This window comes from Melanotaenia boesemani, chromosome 10 (assembly GCF_017639745.1).
Source record: "Melanotaenia boesemani isolate fMelBoe1 chromosome 10, fMelBoe1.pri, whole genome shotgun sequence".
Lineage (NCBI taxonomy): Eukaryota > Metazoa > Chordata > Actinopteri > Atheriniformes > Melanotaeniidae > Melanotaenia > Melanotaenia boesemani.
In genome coordinates, this window is record NC_055691.1 from 24005601 (window position 1) to 24025869 (window position 20269).

General features: G+C 37.9%; 1 protein-coding gene and 1 non-coding gene across 2 annotated transcripts; one reads left to right on the forward strand and one right to left on the reverse strand.

Annotated features, from left to right (window-relative positions):
• Positions 1-16: 16 nt before the first annotated feature.
• Positions 17-16403, forward strand: LOC121647526 (disintegrin and metalloproteinase domain-containing protein 10-like). The gene is made up of 16 exons (XM_041997048.1): positions 17-178; positions 1893-2043; positions 4439-4557; positions 6755-6913; positions 7453-7553; positions 7915-8064; positions 9210-9302; positions 9398-9581; positions 9673-9836; positions 9951-10134; positions 11109-11259; positions 11360-11543; positions 11651-11759; positions 11873-12093; positions 12185-12311; positions 14574-16403. The coding sequence occupies exons 1-16, from the start codon at positions 112-114 to the stop codon at positions 14774-14776; spliced, it is 2367 nt and encodes a 788-aa protein (XP_041852982.1). The 5' UTR covers positions 17-111; the 3' UTR covers positions 14777-16403.
• Positions 16404-18193: 1790 nt separating this feature from the next.
• trnam-cau lies at positions 18194-18265 on the reverse strand. Its single transcript has one exon. It is a non-coding gene; the product is annotated as a tRNA-Met (tRNA).
• Positions 18266-20269: the final 2004 nt, after the last annotated feature.

The following is a 20269-nucleotide window of genomic DNA, read 5'->3' on the forward strand; positions in this document are numbered from 1 at the left end:
CACGACGTTGGAGAAAGAGGAGGCGATGAGAGGAAGCTGCAATAAACACACAGGGCGTCTGCGCCTATCTAAATAGGACAATAAAGTGAAAACGGTATCAATGCTCTAACAATGGATTTGTCACATATGGTTCTCCTCAAAGTTTTTCTCTTCGTGTACTTACTAAATTGCACCGAAGGTGAGTCAAGCATTTTGAGGGGGGAAAAACCAAACCTTACGGGTTGTGACGAATCCACGAAACCGCGTCTGAGAGGAACAGAAATCCCGATAGCCCGTTAGCTAACAGAAGGGATCAGCAGGGCCTGCTTGTTATGATGAGGACTGCACCCTTTTTGCCGTATTACATCAGGCCACGGAAAGATACGTAGCGTTAAAGCTTATAGAGATTTATGTAGTTTATTTGTATATGCTGATATTGCTGGTTTATGTTTGTGTGTTGTCATAATTTTGTTGCCAGGTTTGGTGCGGTTTTGCTGTTACCGTACCAACAGCGCCGACAGCCATTGTTATGAGAATACTGAGATGCCGACCGGGTTAACGGTCCGTTAGCTTTGTATTAGCTAACGCCTTAGCTGCTAACGTTCACACATTAGTTGAAATCTCAGTTCAGCGGCTGAGATTACGTTACCCGCATACTGTATGTGTGTGTACAATTTGTACGGTACAAGCTTCAAGCTCTGAAAATATTTTTTTAAGTCGGTTTTTTTAAACACATTTTGTAAATAAATGCCACATTTGTTGCTGTTCTGTGGTATTAAGACAATTATACAAAATATTTAGATAATTGTGTCATGAGATTGTTTTAATCAATACAGTCACACTAAGTAAGGTGTTTTTTTTTATTACTTTCAATGAAGTATACATATAGCACCTTTTAAATCGTTAGCTACATGACTAAAATAATCAGAGTATTCCTAACTCATTAAAGGTCTCAGACAGTCTTAAAGTCAAAATGAGCTTTTGATACTGCTTATTTATTATTTTTGTCACTATTGTACATATGGAAATTGTCTAGTTTTATATAGCGATTTAGAAATAATTTGCATTTACTTTTTATAAGGCTGGAGAAATTTAGTTATTTCAGACCTATAGTCTTGGCCCTCACTTCTCAGTCACCTCAATGAAAAATTTAATGTTACTACCTTAATATTTCATATTGCTTATAAACGACGGAAGTAGCTGAAGCCCGGTCTACTTATCCATCTTTTCTACTTAGCTTTACTGTATCCCTGTAAATTATGGCTCACCGGTTGGCTGTAATTACTGGCTAGGAGACAGAAAATACTGTCTTATGGGTTACAGATGTTTTGGAGCAACTGTCTTCTCAGATAGTCTGATGTACTCCGTTTGTATGAAAAACAAAGTTACCTTCACATCAGATAGTTTCCTTGAACAATAATGTTGTGTTTTCTTACAATGGAGTTGAGATGCTTAAGAATCTTTTCCCCTCAAACCCACCACCTACTCATCTGTTGGCGAATTAATTATGCTGTGGTGCTGGGGGCTGTTGTTGAACACAGCTCCAAAGCTGGCATTCATTTTATTAGAATAGATGTTTAATGTTAAGATACAGACTGTCATGATTAAAAAAAATGTTTATCCTCCATGTGAAATATCGGCTATGAACATATGCAATGACTCATATATTCATTCAGATATTTTTGTAATGCTTCCATTTTAAAGGCTTAGCTTTGAGTATTCATGGCTTGTGATATTTTACCAAAATGTCAGATTCAGCTAAGAATAAGTGATGTGACAAACATTTTGTGTAGTTCAGCAGTTACTTGTTCATACAACTTAGACTAAGTTTATAAAATATATTGTATGTACACAGCAGGGATGACAGTGCTGTTGTTTTCTTTAACAGATATTCCTGTGTTCTTTTCTGACAGGACAGTTTAGGAATCCTCTGAATAAGTACATCCGTCACTATGAAGGCCTGTCCTACAACACAGAGCTAGTTCACAGCAAACATCAGAGAGCCAAGAGGGCCCTCTCTCATGAAGACAAGTTCCTTCATTTAGATTTTCATGCCCATGGAAGGTTTGTCCACTCTGTTTTTTGTTTTGTTTGTTTGTTTTTTTTAACTGATACTGACTTTATCTGAAAAAGTCTGTTTTCTTCTCTTCTAAAGTATCTTTAAAAATCTTATCTAAAACTAATCCCATAATCCATTATTTCAGAATAAATGTTTAGATCTGCTTTGACAGTAATCTTTAGTGTGATTTCATTTTTTTATATTTAATTCTGTTCATCAAAATAATGAATGTAGTAGTGGACATCACAGTATTAACGCCTAAATGAATGTTTTTTATTTGTGTTTTAGCTTGTTTCTGTGTTGTTTCCATGGTCTCAGTTGGAGCCAAATGATTCATCAGTTGGTTGAATGCCAGAGGAGAATAAAAAGGCATTCACTTGTTATATATTCTTATTCACTCTTCTTCTTAAGTGATATCTTGGCAATCTGAGGACTTGAGATTAATGTTGGGACAAAACAAGCTATGAGAATACATGCAGTTGGGCTACAATGATTGCATTGACAGATAAATTTATACTTAAAGTAAATGTGAGCTGCACCTCAGATGTGGGGTTGTTCTGATTTCCTACCGCAATGTAATAAATACATGCAGATCAAAGGAAGCAGAAAATGTAGATGTTTATCTAGGATTAAAGTATTTTGTAGCATACAGTATTTTTTAACAGTGTAGTTGGAGAGTATTGTTGGATGAATAGATGCATAAAGTCCTTTATTTTTGAGAGTTGGTTTTGTTTGAAATTGTCTTCTGCTCATGACAAACTCACAACCATCTGGGTTGAAACTTGGAAAAGGCTGTTTATCATCCTGCTTGCAATAGTTCCTGCTGTTCTAATTCTGCTTAACAGCAAAATGTGTGATAAGGACTATGCAAACAAACACAGGGAAGGAAGATGTCTCTTCCTTTAAAAAGCAGGAAACTGTCAACTTCTTTTCCTTTGGAAATTCTGACAAACAAGAAATACGAAAAACATGTTTAATTTGTAACAGACCATCCACCCTTTCTTGATTTGAACTAAAGGTCTGAATGCCTGTATTACACCACTGTGAAAGGCACACAAATTTTATATATAAAAAAATTTACTTGGTATCGGTTTTGGGTAACATTATGTTTAAAAGTAACTAATTAGATTTCATAATAAGTGTCTTAAAACAGTAATAAGTGATGCTGCTGCATTACTCGTGTGGTTTATAGACTTTTGAATGACCAATTATAACATCCCCTTTTTACAAGACACACAAATGCAAAATAATGTGAGAAGCGACTACTCTTATTGAAAAACTAATACCCTCCTACGTTACTAGTTGGTACAAAAAAAGTAATCCGAGTTACACTCAACACTGTTTTAAAGGAAGGCTGTTTCACACTTCTTGAAGAGTCACCACAGTTGTCTGAGGGTTTAACTTGCCTCAGTTGCCTCTTTTTTCCATGCAATCCCAAACTGACTCCATGATGCTGAGATCAAAGCGCTCTGGTGGCCATGCCATCTGTTGCAGGACTTCCTGTTTGTTTAGTTGCTATAGCTGTCCTCTGTGATTTTTGTTTTTTTTTAGGGTTTTTTTGTCTCAATGTCATGCTAAAACATACAGTTTTGTGACCAATCAAAGTCTTTCTAAATGAAGTGGTGTAAGAAAATAAGAACATGTCTAAAAACTTTGCACAACACTGTATTTTAAAGAGCTAATACAGATGGGTGACCTCTTAAAAGAAAGAAAACTGTTTTCACAAAAGACATGAGGCAAATGTGGAGAATTGGCTCAGTCCTTTCTCCTAAATTTAGTATAGAAGATTGTCTACTAGAAATGTGATCTCACCACTGAGAAAACTCCAAAGTAGTTTCTTAGTTGGGGGCACAGGTGGCAGAACCTTCCCCTTCTGCAAAATGGGGAATTTTGCAGTGGATTGTGGAAAAAGAGACTATACTTTGTGTGAGGGTTTTTGCATTAGCGAATTATTAAATCAGGTAGCAAAGGCTTGTGAATTTTTCATTTGTCTAAAAAGACAAGCTGTTGCATATGTTGAATACTAGGGGTCAGGTTATAGATGACATAATGGATAACAAAGTATTAACAATGTGAATGGACAAAAAACAAAGGGGGAAAAAAACAGCATTGTCCAAGGATGTCCTAATTTCCAGTGAGCCATTTAACAAGATAAAGTCTGCAGTTTCTCCTGTGCAGCAACCAGCGACTTAGGGGTTTTCTCTCTACCAGTGCTCATGTTTTGACCCCTTTTTTTTTGTCCACTCTCATTTGAATTTTCCTTTCTTGCAAAGAAGTTTTAAATATTACTTATAAGAAGTGAGGCAAAACTCGGGATACACACCTACATCTGTAGGCTTGCACTCTGACAGAATACCTTTAGGCAGTTTTGTGACCCACATTGTAACTCTGTCATTTCAGGCATTTTAATTTACGAATGAAGAGGGACACCACCTTGTTTTCCCCAGATTTGAAGGTGGAAATTTCAGGAGAAGAGATTCCATATGATACCTCTCATATCTACACTGGAGAAATATATGGTAAGATTGTTGTTTTGGTATAGTTGCTTTGATCTGTCACTGTCACTGTGCATCCCCGAGCATTTTCCAAGCAGCTGTTTGTTTTTGTGATGGCACAATGAGAATGTCTGGGGCCTATACTGTGAGGCAGGATGAGTGGCTTATGTAGGTAACTTCAGGTTCAGCTCTGGATTTTCAGTAACACAAAGCTGGTTTACTTCTTACTGGACTGTACTACCCTGGCGGCTTATGCTGTAAACCTAACCTGTATCCGGGGCAGGTTAGGTCCCAATTGAAGAGAGAAACGCTTTTAAAAGTAATGCCTTTCAACAAATTGGCACAAGAGAAAAGCACTGGCACACGGACAGTAAGAGAGTCTCTGAAAAACTCTCTTAAATGCTTGCGTTAATGTTTAACTTTCATTGATTTTCATCTTTATGAGAAGTGTATGATCAGAGGGTGGGGCTGGACAATATGGACTACAAAGAAAACCATGATCTTTTCTGGCTTTATCCTAATACACAATCTTTATCTCAATGTTTTGAAAGCTCCCCTAAAACAGTGCTTCCCAGCCTATTCTCCTTGGGGACCCTCTTTATGCAAATACTGAAAAGTCATGGACCCCTGCCCCACCGTGTGCTGAAACCATGCTTGGTTTTATGCTTTTAAAAGTGAGATTCTTTCCATAAATAATGTACTCTGAGTCTGTCCTTCCATAAAGCCTAAGTTAAAATAACATATAACCTTACTTTTTTTTCTCTTAAAACAGGGATAATATGTTGTGCTCTTTATGGGACCCCCTTGGGGTTTTATTTTCTATAATTATTCAATGTCTTATATATTTTTTATTAAATTATTTTATATTCAAATATTATTTCATTATTTTGGTCATTTTTTATTTTGCACCAGATCACAACAGAAGTAATCTAAGGACCCTTTGTTCTAGAGCAAGTTTATATTTTTTCTTTTATTACAAAAACTAAATACTCTGATCTTATTTATTTTATTCTCATGCTGACGTGTAGTTACGTCACGTCATGTTTGTACGTACCGTGCCACGTGCACACACAGGTGAGCTACACCCCCACCAGCAGACAGAGCGTACCTTGGAAATTCTCTCGTCAACCACCTGTAAAACAGACAAAATATCTGGTTTAAGATCAGCTTTTATTTAATAAAAAGAGCAGCTGGAGGAGGAAAAACAGGTGGAGGAGTTTCCTGCTCCAGTGTATTAATAACACAGCACAGCTGAACAATCAGTCTACTTGTCATTATCGTCATTTCTGAGGCGTAATACTGCTTAAATAGACGTCTTGTATCTTTTAATGATTGTAAACTAGCTGGCTAGCTGCATACTCTACGTCTCCATGCCTCTTTCCCGTCTCTCATGTCATGTAGGCGGCCTAAAAGGCAGCTGTGACAGCTTGTACTTGATGTTCACAATACAGCCATTTTTATATTTCGGATGTAAAACTCCTCGGGATACATCGAGCATATTCGATATATCGCCCTATCAGAAGCGAATGTTTCATGTAGCCTCTCTACGGTGTATGTGTGTGCAGTATGTCAGACTTGTCCAGCTGTATTAAATGAGGTGCTTACATTCACACACAAATATACCTGCTGAATAAAAACAAAACAATCCTGTTTCTTTACATTTTCCAATCATTGGTGACACAATATGAACTTAGACATTTACAATAAATCCACAGATTTCATCTACTTTGTTTGTTGTTGCAAAGATCATTCAACAAAGTCTGTCTTTCACCTGACAGTATTAAACCTGATGAATCCTTCTCGTGTACCTTAAGAATACACCTGACACACTAATTTAATGAAAGACTGTCAGAAATAGTTAGATCTACTCCTGCTTTAATGACATTACAGCAATATTTATCTGCTAATTAACACATTTGCGTAGTTTGCATTATTTGTCTTTTCTTCCTGCTTTGGCTGCAGCAGCTGTGTTGTTTTTCAGCCTGCCAGGAATATATGATTTATCTTTCATCCTCTGTAAACTCCACCCTTTTAACATCAAGGCGCACATATCTAAGTGAGAAAACCTGGGTTTACTGACCAAGAAGATAGCCAGCGCTGTAGTGCAGCTTAAAGAGATCTCTGTTGTTAGGGTTAGTTAAGCCAGATCACTTAAATAGTACACAGTAAAAAAAAATAAAACTGACCCTGTTTAGTTACTCTGGTGTGTTTTTATTCTCAGGTGAGAAAGGTACCCTGACTCATGGCTCCATTGTGGATGGTAAGTTTGAAGGCTTTATACAGAGCTACCATGGCACGTACTATGTGGAGCCTGTTGAGAGATATCTGGAGGGCAAAGACGTGCCGTTCCACTCTGTCATCTACCATGAAGACGATATACGTGAGTCGCTAGCAACGTCACTTACACAAATACTTTGACAAACTAGTTTCTTTTATCATTGGGTTTGTGTGATTTTGTACATGTACATGTAAACGTGTGACCGGGAAAGTGCGAGGTTAGAGCAGCTGAGCTGATGAAAGCAGATTGGTATGATTGCCCCCCTAGGGAGCAGTAATACCCGGGGTGCTCATTAGCTGAGTAACACTCTCTCAGGCTACTGGCTTATTTAAGCAGTCTACACAATTTTGATAGCAATAGTGAGCACCAAGTACACTTCACATCACCAGCACCCCCTAATTTCAAATCATCTATGTACACATAGCATGTGGCTGAGGGGCAAATTAAACAGGATTGTGAGTAGAATTACTAATGAGAGCGACATAAAAGTAACAGCTCACACAGCAAAGCTAGGCTCAAGTGGTGTGTAAGTACTTCCATTAGCTGATCATGAATAGCACCAGGAATAGAGTGACTCATGGGGTTAAGTAGCTGTCATTGTCTCCATAATCCAAACAGTGTTGTCTGCCTCTGTCACTCAGACTATCCACACAAGTATGGCCCAGATGGGGGCTGTGCTGATAGCTCTGTGTTTGAAAGGATGACAAAGTACCAAGCCTCAGCTGTAGAAGATCCAGCCAAGGTGAATTCATAACACACACAAAAAAACACGTTTTTAGTAAAACATTCTTCTTACCTGTGTTTTTCAATACAAGAACATTTTCTAAATTGCATGAGTTGCTTATATACAGATTTTATATTCTGGTAGTATCCCCCTGTCTGAGAGTAATAAACTAAAAAGAAGTGTAGTGGGGAATTTACTGGTTTTTGTTACTTTTATTTTTGCCCCACCAATAGTTTTGTAACTAACAGAAAAAGTACATGTCCCTGCAGAAATTCAGTTGCACCTAAAAATACCTCACATTATTTATTTACTCACTGCTGGGTTGAAAATGCTATATATGTTTTAGTTAAACATGTATGTGCTACCCTCCCTCACACAGGAGCTCCACACTGAGGCTGACTCTAACAACCTTGTACTGCTGAGGAAAAAGAGGATGGCCCAGGCTGAAAAAAACACCTGCCAACTTTTCATTCAGACTGACCACCTCTTCTACAAGTACTACAAAACCCGAGAAGCTGTCATAGCTCAGGTAATGCACGGTCACACAAGCTATTACTTTACCCAACACGAAGAATTAATTGTAATTATTAGCACCACATACACTAACTAAAAAAGAAAAGTCACTAACTTAGTATTTTTTGGAGCCCCTTTAGCTGAAATTGCAGCTCACATTCTGTGTAAGGTTATGAAGTGTTGTAACATTCAGCCGCTCAGATCACTCTGGATTAGGGTCAATCTGAACTCACCAGAGCACGTGATCTGTTTCCATTTCTCCGGAGTCCAATCTTTATGCTCTCTCTAGAAATGCATTATTTTCTTTTCTCCATTGGCCTCGCTTCTAAGTGGTTTTTCTTATTGCTACACAGCTGTGTAGTTCCAAAACCTCAAGCTCTCTTCAGTGTGAAAATGCCTTGTTACTTCACATGTTGCTGCAACGTTCACTGTTGCTCTTCTTCAGTTCGATTTCACCAAATGTTTAAGTGTGCTCTGATCATGAACATGTTTTTAAGCCATATTTTCCCTTCAAAGGTTGTAGTTCTCCACTTTCCTACAGGTTCTTAACCCAAGTTCAGTTTAAGCCTTCTTAGTTTTTTGCTTGATGCAAACCAGTAATTTAATCCTTCTGAAATAGAGTAGCTTCATTTCCATGACCACAGGGTGTGTCTTCCAACATAGTTTGAAAAATGAGAAACTGCATATCTTTTGCCTGCTGAAAAGTATTAATCACTGTAGCGCTTTTCCATTTGGAGGATCTTAGCTATTTGCTTTGTTAAATCCAGATTTTTTTTTTTACCCTAGGCAGTGCATTTTATATTTTGTATAGAGGTTAGATGGAATAATGAGGGCTCTTACACAGTTGAATTCAAAGAAAAATGTGCAACAGTATTCTAGAAGTTCTTTGTCGTATGTTGCATTAGATGGTTTATTAAATTAAAAAAAGATTTTGTGTTTGCTTGGTGAGTTTCCATTTTTAGTAATAGCTTGAAATGAGGACGTCCTCTTCACAGGCACATTCCGGATTCTCTCCATTATAACTGCACACAGTATTGATTTAGTCTGATGGTGAAATGTTTTTTGTTTAGTCAATAGGCTGTTTAATCTGTGCCCTGAAACTCAAGCAGTTTCTTTTTCCTGTGTGTTTTTTTTTCTCACGTAAATGTCTTCCACTTTCAGATCTCCAGTCATGTGAAGGCCATTGACGCCATCTATCAGGGCACAGACTTCATTGGGATTCGTAACATCAGCTTCATGGTGAAAAGGATCAGGGTGAGTATTGTGCTGAGGGACGGCTTTTAAGTTTACATTGCAGTTTTTGGTCTCTGTTCTTTCTCTGAACTCCTCCTCCTCGTCCTCCTGCACAGATCAACACTACCAGTGATGAGAGAGACAGGTCCAACCCATTCCGCTTTGCCAACATCGGTGTGGAGAAGTTCCTGGAGCTGAACTCTGAGCAGAACCACGATGACTACTGCTTGGCCTACGTTTTCACTGACAGAGATTTTGATGATGGGGTGTTGGGATTGGCCTGGGTGGGAGCACCCTCAGGTACTTAAAGACAGTTTGCCATCTGCACACAGATGTTTAATGTAAGGTAAGCCAGGAAAGGTTTGTTCCAAGTTGTATTTTTCCATCCTAGGGAGCTCTGGAGGCATCTGTGAAAAAAGCAAGCTGTACTCTGATGGAAAAAAGAAGTCTCTTAACACGGGTATAATCACTGTACAGAACTACGCCTCCCACGTACCTCCAAAAGTCTCGCATATCACTTTTGCACATGAAGTAGGACACAACTTTGGCTCTCCGGTAAGTTATTTTAGATGTGCCACATCTACGTGTGGATAAAAAGAATTTATGATTCTAGCACTTTCATCCCTTCTTTTAACCTTTGATTTATTTTTTTCCCCTCTTCACCATAAGCATGACTCTGGATCTGAGTGTACCCCAGGAGAATCCAAAAGCCAAGACATGAAGGAAAAGGGCAATTATATCATGTATGCAAGAGCCACATCAGGAGACAAACTCAACAACAATAAGTTTTCCACCTGCAGTATTCGCAACATCAGCCAGGTGCTGGACAAAAAGAGAGGCAACTGCTTCGTTGGTACGTTTTCCTGCTTTCCACTGACCTTCATTTGAACTGTTACTCTGGAGGATCTGCAAATTAAAACCCCATATTCTGACTCTGCTGTCACTGCACTGTTAAATGGAATTATCCCAAAGTCTTAATTAGTGAATTAATTCAGGGAGCTATAGCAGCTGGTAGTAACTTTTGAAACACAGTCACTTCAATTTTGTCAGTTCAAGTTGTTTGGCAGATTCCACACATCCATAACAATATTATTATTGCAATGTACAATAAAATAAAATTATAATTTGGCAGTGTGTACTCCTTTGTTTTAAAAGACAGAGAGCTTTAAAACTCTACTCCACACTGCATTCTTACCATTCATCATTCTTTATTGTAAGAATAGATAAAAGCTAAATAATGTATATTATTAATGTAATGTTTGCTACTTGTGACGATCTCTTTTTGTGGGCAACTTGATTGTGGGGAAATTATTTTCTTGTTGAATGATCCAGTCTTAGTGAAAGGCTGTCACTTATTTATTGTTAAATTAACGGGATATCACTTATTTAATTGATAAAGATAATAGATTATCCATATCAATATAATATTGGATTAACATGCCTAAAAACTTCGCTTGCTGCTGTTTGAAGTCTTCTATATATATATATATATATATATATAAAAAAATATATAATATATATATATATATATATAATATATATTTTTTTTTTTTTTTTTTTTTTTTTTGGGGCTGATACGACTGGAAAACTCATAAGCTTCCAAACCCTTTCCTGCCACACCTGTTACTGCCTGACATTTCATATATTTCTCCACTCCATTTTTCACATTGGTTTTCTAGAAAACCTTTTTTTACCCTGTTTTTGCAGCAGCTATCATTCTTCAAAACTGTGTCAGTTTGGTGTTATAAAGTGATTGTCATAGTCATTACCTGATTTCTTATAAACCTTCAAGATCACGTGTATATATATTAACTTTCCTCCTGTCAGAGTCTGGCCAGCCCATCTGTGGGAATGGCCTTGTCGAACTGGGAGAAGAGTGTGATTGTGGCTACAGTGATCAGTGCAGGGACCAATGCTGCTATGATGCCAACCAGCCTGACAACAAGAAATGTAAATTAAAGCCCAACAAAGTCTGCAGGTAGGTGTGAGCGTTGTTTTTCAGTTTGTGTGCCTGGCGAAGTGTAATCTGCCAGATCAAGTGTGACAATTCTCGACTCAACACTTGTCTTCCCCATCAGCCCCAGCCAGGGTCCATGTTGTACTTTTGAGTGTACTTACAAGGGTCGCAACGAGAAGTGCAGAGAGGAGTCTGAGTGTGCTCACCAGGGCATGTGTAATGGGGTCAGCGCCATGTGCCCCACTTCGGAGCCCAAGGCCAACTTCACCGCCTGCCATGGAGAAACTCAAGTCTGCCTCAACGGGGTGAGTGGCAGAACACTTCACACCTGGATGAACTGGTTGTTATAGCAACATTGTATTCATACCAGTCACTGTCTGATCTCTTCTGTCTTCTCGCTCCTCCCCTACAGGGCTGCTCCGGCTCCATCTGCGAGAAGTATGGGCTTGAGGCGTGCACTTGTGCCAGCCAAGATGGCAAGGATGAGACGGAGCTTTGTCATGTTTGCTGCATGGAAAAGAGTGAGTCATCTGCTTCTTTCATAGCTTTTATTACATTTGCTATATTAAATCTGCATGAGATTGTGTCTTTTGTAATTTGCAATGTGTTGACTATCAGCAATCTGTCTCCACAGTGAACCCCAACACGTGCAGCAGCACAGGATCAGAGCGACTGGCTCGTTTCTTCAATAAAAAAGTAACCACGCTCCCAGCCGGCTCACCTTGCAACGATTTCAAGGGCTACTGCGATGTGTTCATGAAGTGCCGACTGGTGGATGCAGATGGACCACTTGCCAGGCTAAAAAAGGCCATCTTCAACCCAGAGCTCTATGAGAACATTGCAGAGTGGATTGTGGTACGTATCGATGCTTTGATTGAAATTGAACATTTAGTTTCTCTGCGGCTTGATTAGTTCACCTTTGATATGTGCTCAATTCTTCTCCCAGGCTCATTGGTGGGCAGTGCTACTTATGGGAATCGCCCTCATCATGCTCATGGCTGGTTTCATTAAAATCTGTAGTGTACATACACCGAGCAGCAACCCTAAACTTCCCCCTCCAAAACCACTTCCAGGTGAGTCTAATCCTACACAGGGAAATTTACACAAAAATATTAAGCTTTTATGCATGTGCTCAAAATCACTTCTTAGCACACTGGCTAACAAATTTGGGTTTACTCTTAATCGATACAGAAAGATATGTTTTAGTAAAGCTATTTAAATGTAGTTGGCAGTTTTAAATCACATCAGGATCCTGTTTCAAATCACACAGGTATATAATGATAAAATTTATTCATTACTAATAAATATATAAGCTTGTTTATTAACCACAATTATGGGTTCACAGATCAGACTTTCTCTGCTGAGGAAAGCAGGGCTCTGTTGTGCTCAGTATTTATAATCACGCTGTGAAACTATCCAAACCCCTGAACTAAAAGCCTGTCAGAAATGTATGCAGAGAAATAACAACTTTATACTCCTTTATACTCTATATAATAATTAGAGCCTGACCGATTGATTGGCCATTGCCTTTTTCAAAATAATCATTATCAGAGTTTTGCTGATTAAACACAGATATATTCTTAATTTCTCATAAAACAGTAAATGTTGTGAAGTGTCCGAGCGGTTCAGAGTGATGTCGTTGCGCCGTTTGTCCACTAGATGGAGCTCTGACTCCATTCAATCCTCAGTCCTAACCGCTGTCAGTAACTACAGCAGTAGCTACAGCCAGGCAGCACTACAGGGGTGGGCATAGCGGAGCTTGACGAAAGGTATGTTTATACCGACGTTGTGAAATTAATAATGACTCAACATGTCTCTGGTTTTAGTTTAACTCTGTTTGCAATGTGTCATGACAATGACATGCTTCACTGAATCGCTCTTGCTTTTTATTTATGGTGAATTGCTAAAGTTGTGCTAACCTAGCTTAATTTACTCCCTGTCTGTTTCTATTAGCAATAACATCGCTGTGGATATCCCAACCCAGCATAGTGTTAGCTAACAGCTTAAAAGACAGTAACTGCAGAAATTATGTTAAGCATACAAAATATTTGAGAGTACAACTTGTTTATCACTCCATCAGCCGCATGTTGAGACGCGTTTAAGGAGGATGTGAACGCAGAGAGGAAGAGGAAAAGTTAAAATTACTGTCTGTCTGCAGCGACTGTCATGATGTCCTGTCACTCTTCGTTTCACTTTGTCAGAAAACACTACATGACTCAGGCTGTAACGACAACTCACTGTGTGTGTTGTGGAGTAACATAAGTGCCAGACTATTTGTGACCATTATGTTTAAAATGTGTCTCTGTTAAAGATGACATGTTTTGACATCTGAGAAAGATGTCTTTGGTTTGTATTTTGATAAACATGAGTCATGACTTCATGGCAAAGAAAATAAAGGAGTAGAAAAAAAAGTGATTTAACATTAAACGGCATCAAAAGGCTGCATAAATAATGTTTTGCCTGTAACTTCACTCATATAGGTTGTATATAGCTTACACCTGTGGTCTAAATCTAAAGATAAATTCATTAGTACAACTGGTAGCTATATTAAAAACATTCACACTGCAAATTTAAATTGAAATAAATAAAATAGAAGTTATTTATTCATACATATATATTTTTTAATTAATCAGCCGATGAATCAGTTTTCTGAATTTTTTTTTGTGCCAAATATCGGAATCAGCATCAACCTCAAAATAATCCATATCGGTCGGGCTCTAATAATAACCATTCACACATATGTTGTGTATCTATGTATCATTGCACTTCTTGCTATGATAATCAGCTGATTCTGCCCACAGTGAGGAGATTTGGTCTGTTGTGGAAAACAAAGCATGGAAGAGTCAAGCTGAGTCCAACTGTACTGCACTGCTGTGTTCTTTGTTTTGGAAAAAGGCCTTTTTAAATAACAGGAACCAGCTGCTTCAGGATTAATGCCAGTAAAGTGTTTATGCAACTTGTAATTATTATAAGAACTGATCTACTTTATTCTGAAGTTCTTTCAGTATCCACAGTTGAAGGAAACAGCCTTTCTCCTCTCCAGATTGTTGTATATGTGTAATTTCTTGCCAGTAGATATTTTAAAATCTCAACATAAACTGCAGCCTGAAGGCAGCTTTATGCACTGCTCACAGCACAAGCACTGTCTGCAGCTGCATTTCTAGACATCAGTTTGATATTTTAATATCACTACCTCAGGCTTAAATCTGTTTTTGCTGCAAGCTTTATAGAGTTAGGATAGAAATAGGACTATTTTATTGACAGTTTAGTTTATATCAACTTTTTTTTTTTTTTCCATGTCGCAAATGTCTTAATGTCTCTTTTATTTCTGACAGGCACTTTGAAGAGACGACGAGCGCAGCAGCACGCTAACTCCCAGGTGCAGCATCAGTCCCAGCACCCGCACTCCCATCAGCACGGACACGGCGGACATGGTGGTCAGCGGCAATCCAGGGGACAGCCCCAGCGGCAGGCACAACCCCAGAGGCACCACCGTCAGCCCAGAGAGAACTATCAGATGGGCCAGATGAGACGCTGAGACCCTCCACCCAGTCCCCCACCCCCCCAATGCCTTGGCTCCTCCTTGTGCCTACAGAGGGAAACAAAAGCGTCACTCCATCCAAAGAAAAGCCTGACATGGTTGCTCATCATATCCTCCTTCTACAGACAAACCACACACGGAGAAAACAAAACACTATTTCACAACTCGTTTGGCTCTTTGTGGAGTGGACTCAACCATCAGCCATTTCCAATGCAGTGCAACCAAGCATTGTTTCCATTCTAGTTTTTTTTCTTCTTTTTTCTTTCATTTTTTTAAGGAGTGCCAAGGAGTTTAAGAATCATGTGTAGCTTCTACATTCTGTGATGTGATTTTTCGTTGTATTGCAACGTCTTTTTTGAGTGACAACCCCATGGCTGCTGGTGAATTGTTCTGTGCTTTTCTTTCGCCATTCTAGCCAGGAATGAGAGACACTCCGTGGGGATTTGCGGCACTTTTGTGATTTCCACATGTCAAACGGCAAAAGACACAGACTCCGGTCTCCCGTGCAGACAGTCTTCTGCATGTGACTGTAAATATTTAGTGTATCATAAGTGAAAACAAACTATTTCTTCTATTGTAAATGTGTAATTCTTCACTTATTTTTCTTTTTATGTCTTTTTTTTTGGTTAGTGCTCTCAGGATTCTTAACACATAAATGAAGGAGCGATGGTTGTCATGGGTACCTTGGACATTGCAGTTGAGTTCTCTTTACAGTCTATTCAGGTGGATCTCTTTCACGTCTTATTAGATATCTAGGTTTTAATTTTTAACAACAAGGTTGTCATGTCCCACCTTTCCCCCTTCCCCATCTTTTTTTTTATTTTATTGTTTGGCTACAATAACATTTTACCCATGTTGTGCAACAAGGAAGAGGACGTATAGCGTTATGGGAACAGAAAGGGAAGATCAACTAGTTTGGCACATTTTCTGTCTTTAGCATTTTGTTTTTGATAATGAATGAAAACCACTAACAAGCTGATGATATTCAGATATGAAGAGGAGGGGAAGTGAAGGCTGCTGTGGATTAGTGTAGAAATGAGAGCGTGTCATGTTACAGAGTTAGTTTAAATGAGTGTGGAAATAAATTTTTAAAATGACTAAAAATGTAAGATTAAGTCATTCTATTCTTCAGATATCGAATCTAAGAACTTTTCAATGTGGGCATGCAGACACATTTATTAAATGTGACTATTAATTGACCAAGGTCTGTACTATTTGTATGTCACTCAACACTATTTACTTTGACAGCTATTAATGTTTGTCTTAAAACACCTGGAAAGAGAAGCATTATGCAGCAGTATTGTCGCATTTTTCACTAACATATTCCTGTGTGTTCATTTCAACCGCAGGAAGCAAGCAGCTGTTTGATCTGTATGTTTTTTCACACCTTTAAAAACCCTGCAGCTATCTCCAGGTTGCTTCTCATCGAGGACTGAATCCCCTAAAGAGCTCATGAGTGCAGGATGTTTACATCAGAGTGCCATAAATCTTTATAGAGGGAATCTCTGTGCGCAGGTTTTCTGAAATGCAGGAAGCACCTGGAAGAGAATGAATGGAAAGGGATGTGACTGTTTTTGTGGGATTGTGTGACCTCAGGTGCTTTCTTCCTTCACTGCAGCAAAGGGTGTTTTGGAGAACTACTACCTAACACTAACTGGTAATTGTGATAATGTGGTGCAAAATGCTGACAGTTTGCCCACAGAATACCTCTACATGGGGGAGAGGCGAAGCACAACAGATTTTGCATTATGTGTTGTGTAAGGACAGTTTTTCCTGTACTCTGACTTTATTTAATCCTGGCACTGTTCTTTTTAAATGCATGCAACACTAATCACGACTAATATCTCACAACACTGTCCTGATGGTTGTCATAATCACACACGTGCTCTGGAGGGGGACATGGAAAATAACATGCCTCACACTTTCTTTCACGCAGCAGATGAATTCGGCAGGTTTGCAGTTGCTGTAACTTCTCATGTCTGTACAAAATGGAGCTCTTTTTAAAATGTCATCTCCCAGGCTGCGTCACATTCGGTTGGCCTGAAAATTTTACTTGTAAAATTGTACAGTACTTGGAAAAATTTGCATTTCATTTGAAGAATGAAAATTACATTTTGATACTTTTATTTTTCTTTTCTTTTTTTTGTATTTGAATTCCAGAGTAACTTGTTCAAATGTGACAAACTTTCCTTTCTTCTAAGTTATTTATGTTCTTATATGTGCTAGTTGAACTGCAGTTTGCCTATGATGATTTTCACCATCGTCATCAATGGAAAAAAAAAAAACATTTCAGTGTGATGGAGTTAATCTTACATTCTCATTTTTGTCTTTCTTATCCTGTGGCATGGTTTGGGTAGAAGAGCAGATGAAAAATGCCTGTAAATTTACTTTTCTTTTTAATTTCGTAGTCTTGGTAAAAGTTTTTAGATAAACGTGCACTGAAAAATGTCCAAATTAAGTTGAAATGTTGTAGGTGATGTAGGCCGAAAGAACACAAGATTAAAGAGTAATACTACTGTCTGATTTTAATGTTCACTGTGTTTTATACAGTATCCAAAATTTTTGTTCACTTTGAACATTTTTACTAAAAAAAAAAAAAAAAAAATTTCAAATTGTATTGTGCAAAGAGATGTAATTTTTGGAGTACTTGAAATGCATTAATTAAAAGACTCGTTCAAAATAAAATAGACCCATTTACTGTCTATAAATTGTGCACTTTTGGCTTTTTGTTTACATGGCGTTGGATGCAGAGCTCTGTGGTGTTTAAACAACTTCTGCCTTGTTTTATAAGATAAAAATCAATACATGTTAAAGTGGAAATCTTTCATTAAATTGTAGTGGCATTAAACAGGCAGGAAGAGCATCCCAAAATATAGTGTCCAGCCACCTTGATTTTTCTATATGTGATCACATCTCACCAGATCAAAAAGAAATGCCTACTCGGGCTAGCACCAACATAGTTATCAGAATTAGATAAGCAGATTTTTATTTATATGTTTTTTTCTTCAGGCTCTCCGGCTTCTCTGCAGTTGTGGTCTGTCTCTTTCCAATAAATCTAATTTCAGTCTCCATGGTTTCCAGCCTGGACTTGTCTATAGCCAGAGCTGTCATGTGATCATCTCTCACTATTTTCTGGATGGTTCTTAAGTTTGTTTCTTTAAGTCCGCCTGCTGAGTTTTAAACTAGATGTCCATCTGTTGTTGCCTTAAGAGCAAATTGACTCTGCCACTCAGTGTTGCAGAACTTGCCATCACATTAATTAATCTTTCACTGGGAACAAGCTCATTTAAAATGTAGTGGAGAAACTCGTTGATTTAATATAAACTAAATTATTCGTAATCTGAGTTTACAGGTTTTTGCTTGTATTTAATCTGAACGATGAACATGAGTCATGAAAATTGAAAACATCGTAGATAGCAGAGGATGGTTTCGATCCATCGACCTCTGGGTTATGGGCCCAGCACGCTTCCGCTGCGCCACTCTGCTTCCGTAAAACGTCATGGTGTATTCTTCAATCGTCAAATAAATGAAAACGTCACATTTTAGTTTTTGTTTGTAATATTGTATTGCATTATATATTGTATCCTTATTATTCTTGCTTCCATGTATCCTTCGTGTATATGTCATTAAATTTAAGGACATATGTTATTTTATGTTAAATATCTGAAAACTTGACTTAAATCTGCTTCTTTTCCTCTTTAAATCGTCAGTCTTGCTAATGCAGTTCAGAGACTCTGCCAGCAGAGGGAGCAGCTGCTTGATAAAAGCGTTGAGCAGATGGTTTTGGATCAGAAAACGTCTCATTAGCTTGTTTCCAGAAGAACACACACACACACACACACACACACACACACACACACACACACACACACACACACACACACACACACACACACTTCAGTACTTGTTCACAACCTCAAAATCCTGTGTTGCTTTAACATTTTGAGATTTAGTTGAATAAAGTTTGTGGAAGGAGATACATTTGCTCAGCATTTAGATCATTCAGCCACATGACTTCAGGCTCCACAACACGTTCTCCACATGTTTTTACACTCCTCATTGACTAATCATTAATGACTTTGCCTCATGGATGTGTTTGATGATGTAACGGCCATATAAGCACAATATATCAGATTCTGAAAGCATACATCTACACATGCAGTGGAATGTGGCCTGCAATTGATTTTCAATGCACATGCTCTGCTGCAGTTACCGGTTGCAACATGACTGGGGAGAGTCACCCACAACAACTGTTTAGGTCTATTATTTTCTGAATTTGTACTTAAGTTATACAGTGTTATGTTTTGTTTTGTTTGTTTGTTTGTTTGCTTTATTTATTTATTCATTTTTACTGATGATGTCCATAACCTTGTGGTTCTCTCCACGTGCATGCTCTTCTGTGAAACTGCATTTTTAAGAGAGAGGAACAATCTTGTATGCTGGCTTCTATTTCTCTTTGAGGGGATGTCAACGCTGGTCCTTGAGCATTTCCTCTGGTTTCTTTTTGTAGTGACAAAGGATGATTGTAAAGGTGGCAGCAGCTTGCAGCGTCACTCACACTGAACTGTGATGCAGCTAGCCCTAGCCTACCATTAAACAGCAAAACAATCTTTCTATAAGCAGAGAAGTAACTCTCATTGCCTTGTATTCATCCATTCAATCAGTTAAGAAAATGTGGGCTAGTTTAATTAATTAATTAATTAATTAATGAATTAATTAATGAATTAATTAATTAATTAATTAATTAATTAATTAATGAATTAATTAATTAATTAATTAATTAATTAATTAATGATTTTTTATTCTCTATAACTGTGCTTCCATTTCACTTAGAAATACTTCAACATGCATTATCAGAACGGTCAAGATTTTATACAAATGGACTTTTTAAAAGATTATGGTGTCTAAAAATTTATAGGTGGTAATACAACCAATATCTTTTAAAATGATTCTTAGAGTTTAATGAATCAGAAGAAGTAAAAAAAAAAAAAAAAGCATTAAATAATTCTTAGTAATTTCTCCAAACTGAGTGCTTGGATTATAAGTTTATCCTCCACTTAAAAATGTGTTTTTATTTCTTTACCTCACCTGCTCCGTCATTGTGTATCACAGTTTTCACATTTACGTTCTGTAGATAAATGTGTGAATGTGGAAAATCTCAGTGGGAACCACACAACCTGTCTGATGCAGATCTTCAGTGTTTGCTTGAACCTCTATGAAAAGTTAATTTAAGGTTAGAGTTGTTTTTACTGCCAGAAAAGTAAACAAAGACTGAAAACTATAATGTTAAATTTGAAATGATTTTTGCACCCAGAAAAAAGGAAATAAATTCATGTTCCATGACACAAATCAAAAGATTAGGTTTCATGAAAATTCACAAAACTCCATGAATGTTAGCACATCATTTATCAATATGATGTCCCTCATGCATTTTCATCTCTTTGCATGTCAAATTATCATTGTGATGGATGCCTGTGATGCTTGCTCGTG

Excerpts from the sequence above, each read along its gene's own strand:
- LOC121647526 (XM_041997048.1), top strand. The coding sequence starts at position 112 with ATGGATTTGTCACATATGGTTCTCCTCAAAGTTTTTCTCTTCGTGTAC. Across the intron at positions 7,554-7,914 it reads CTGTAGAAGATCCAGCCAAG|GAGCTCCACACTGAGGCTGA; the intron begins GTGAATTCATAA and ends TCCCTCACACAG. Across the intron at positions 9,837-9,950 it reads GACACAACTTTGGCTCTCCG|CATGACTCTGGATCTGAGTG; the intron begins GTAAGTTATTTT and ends CTTCACCATAAG.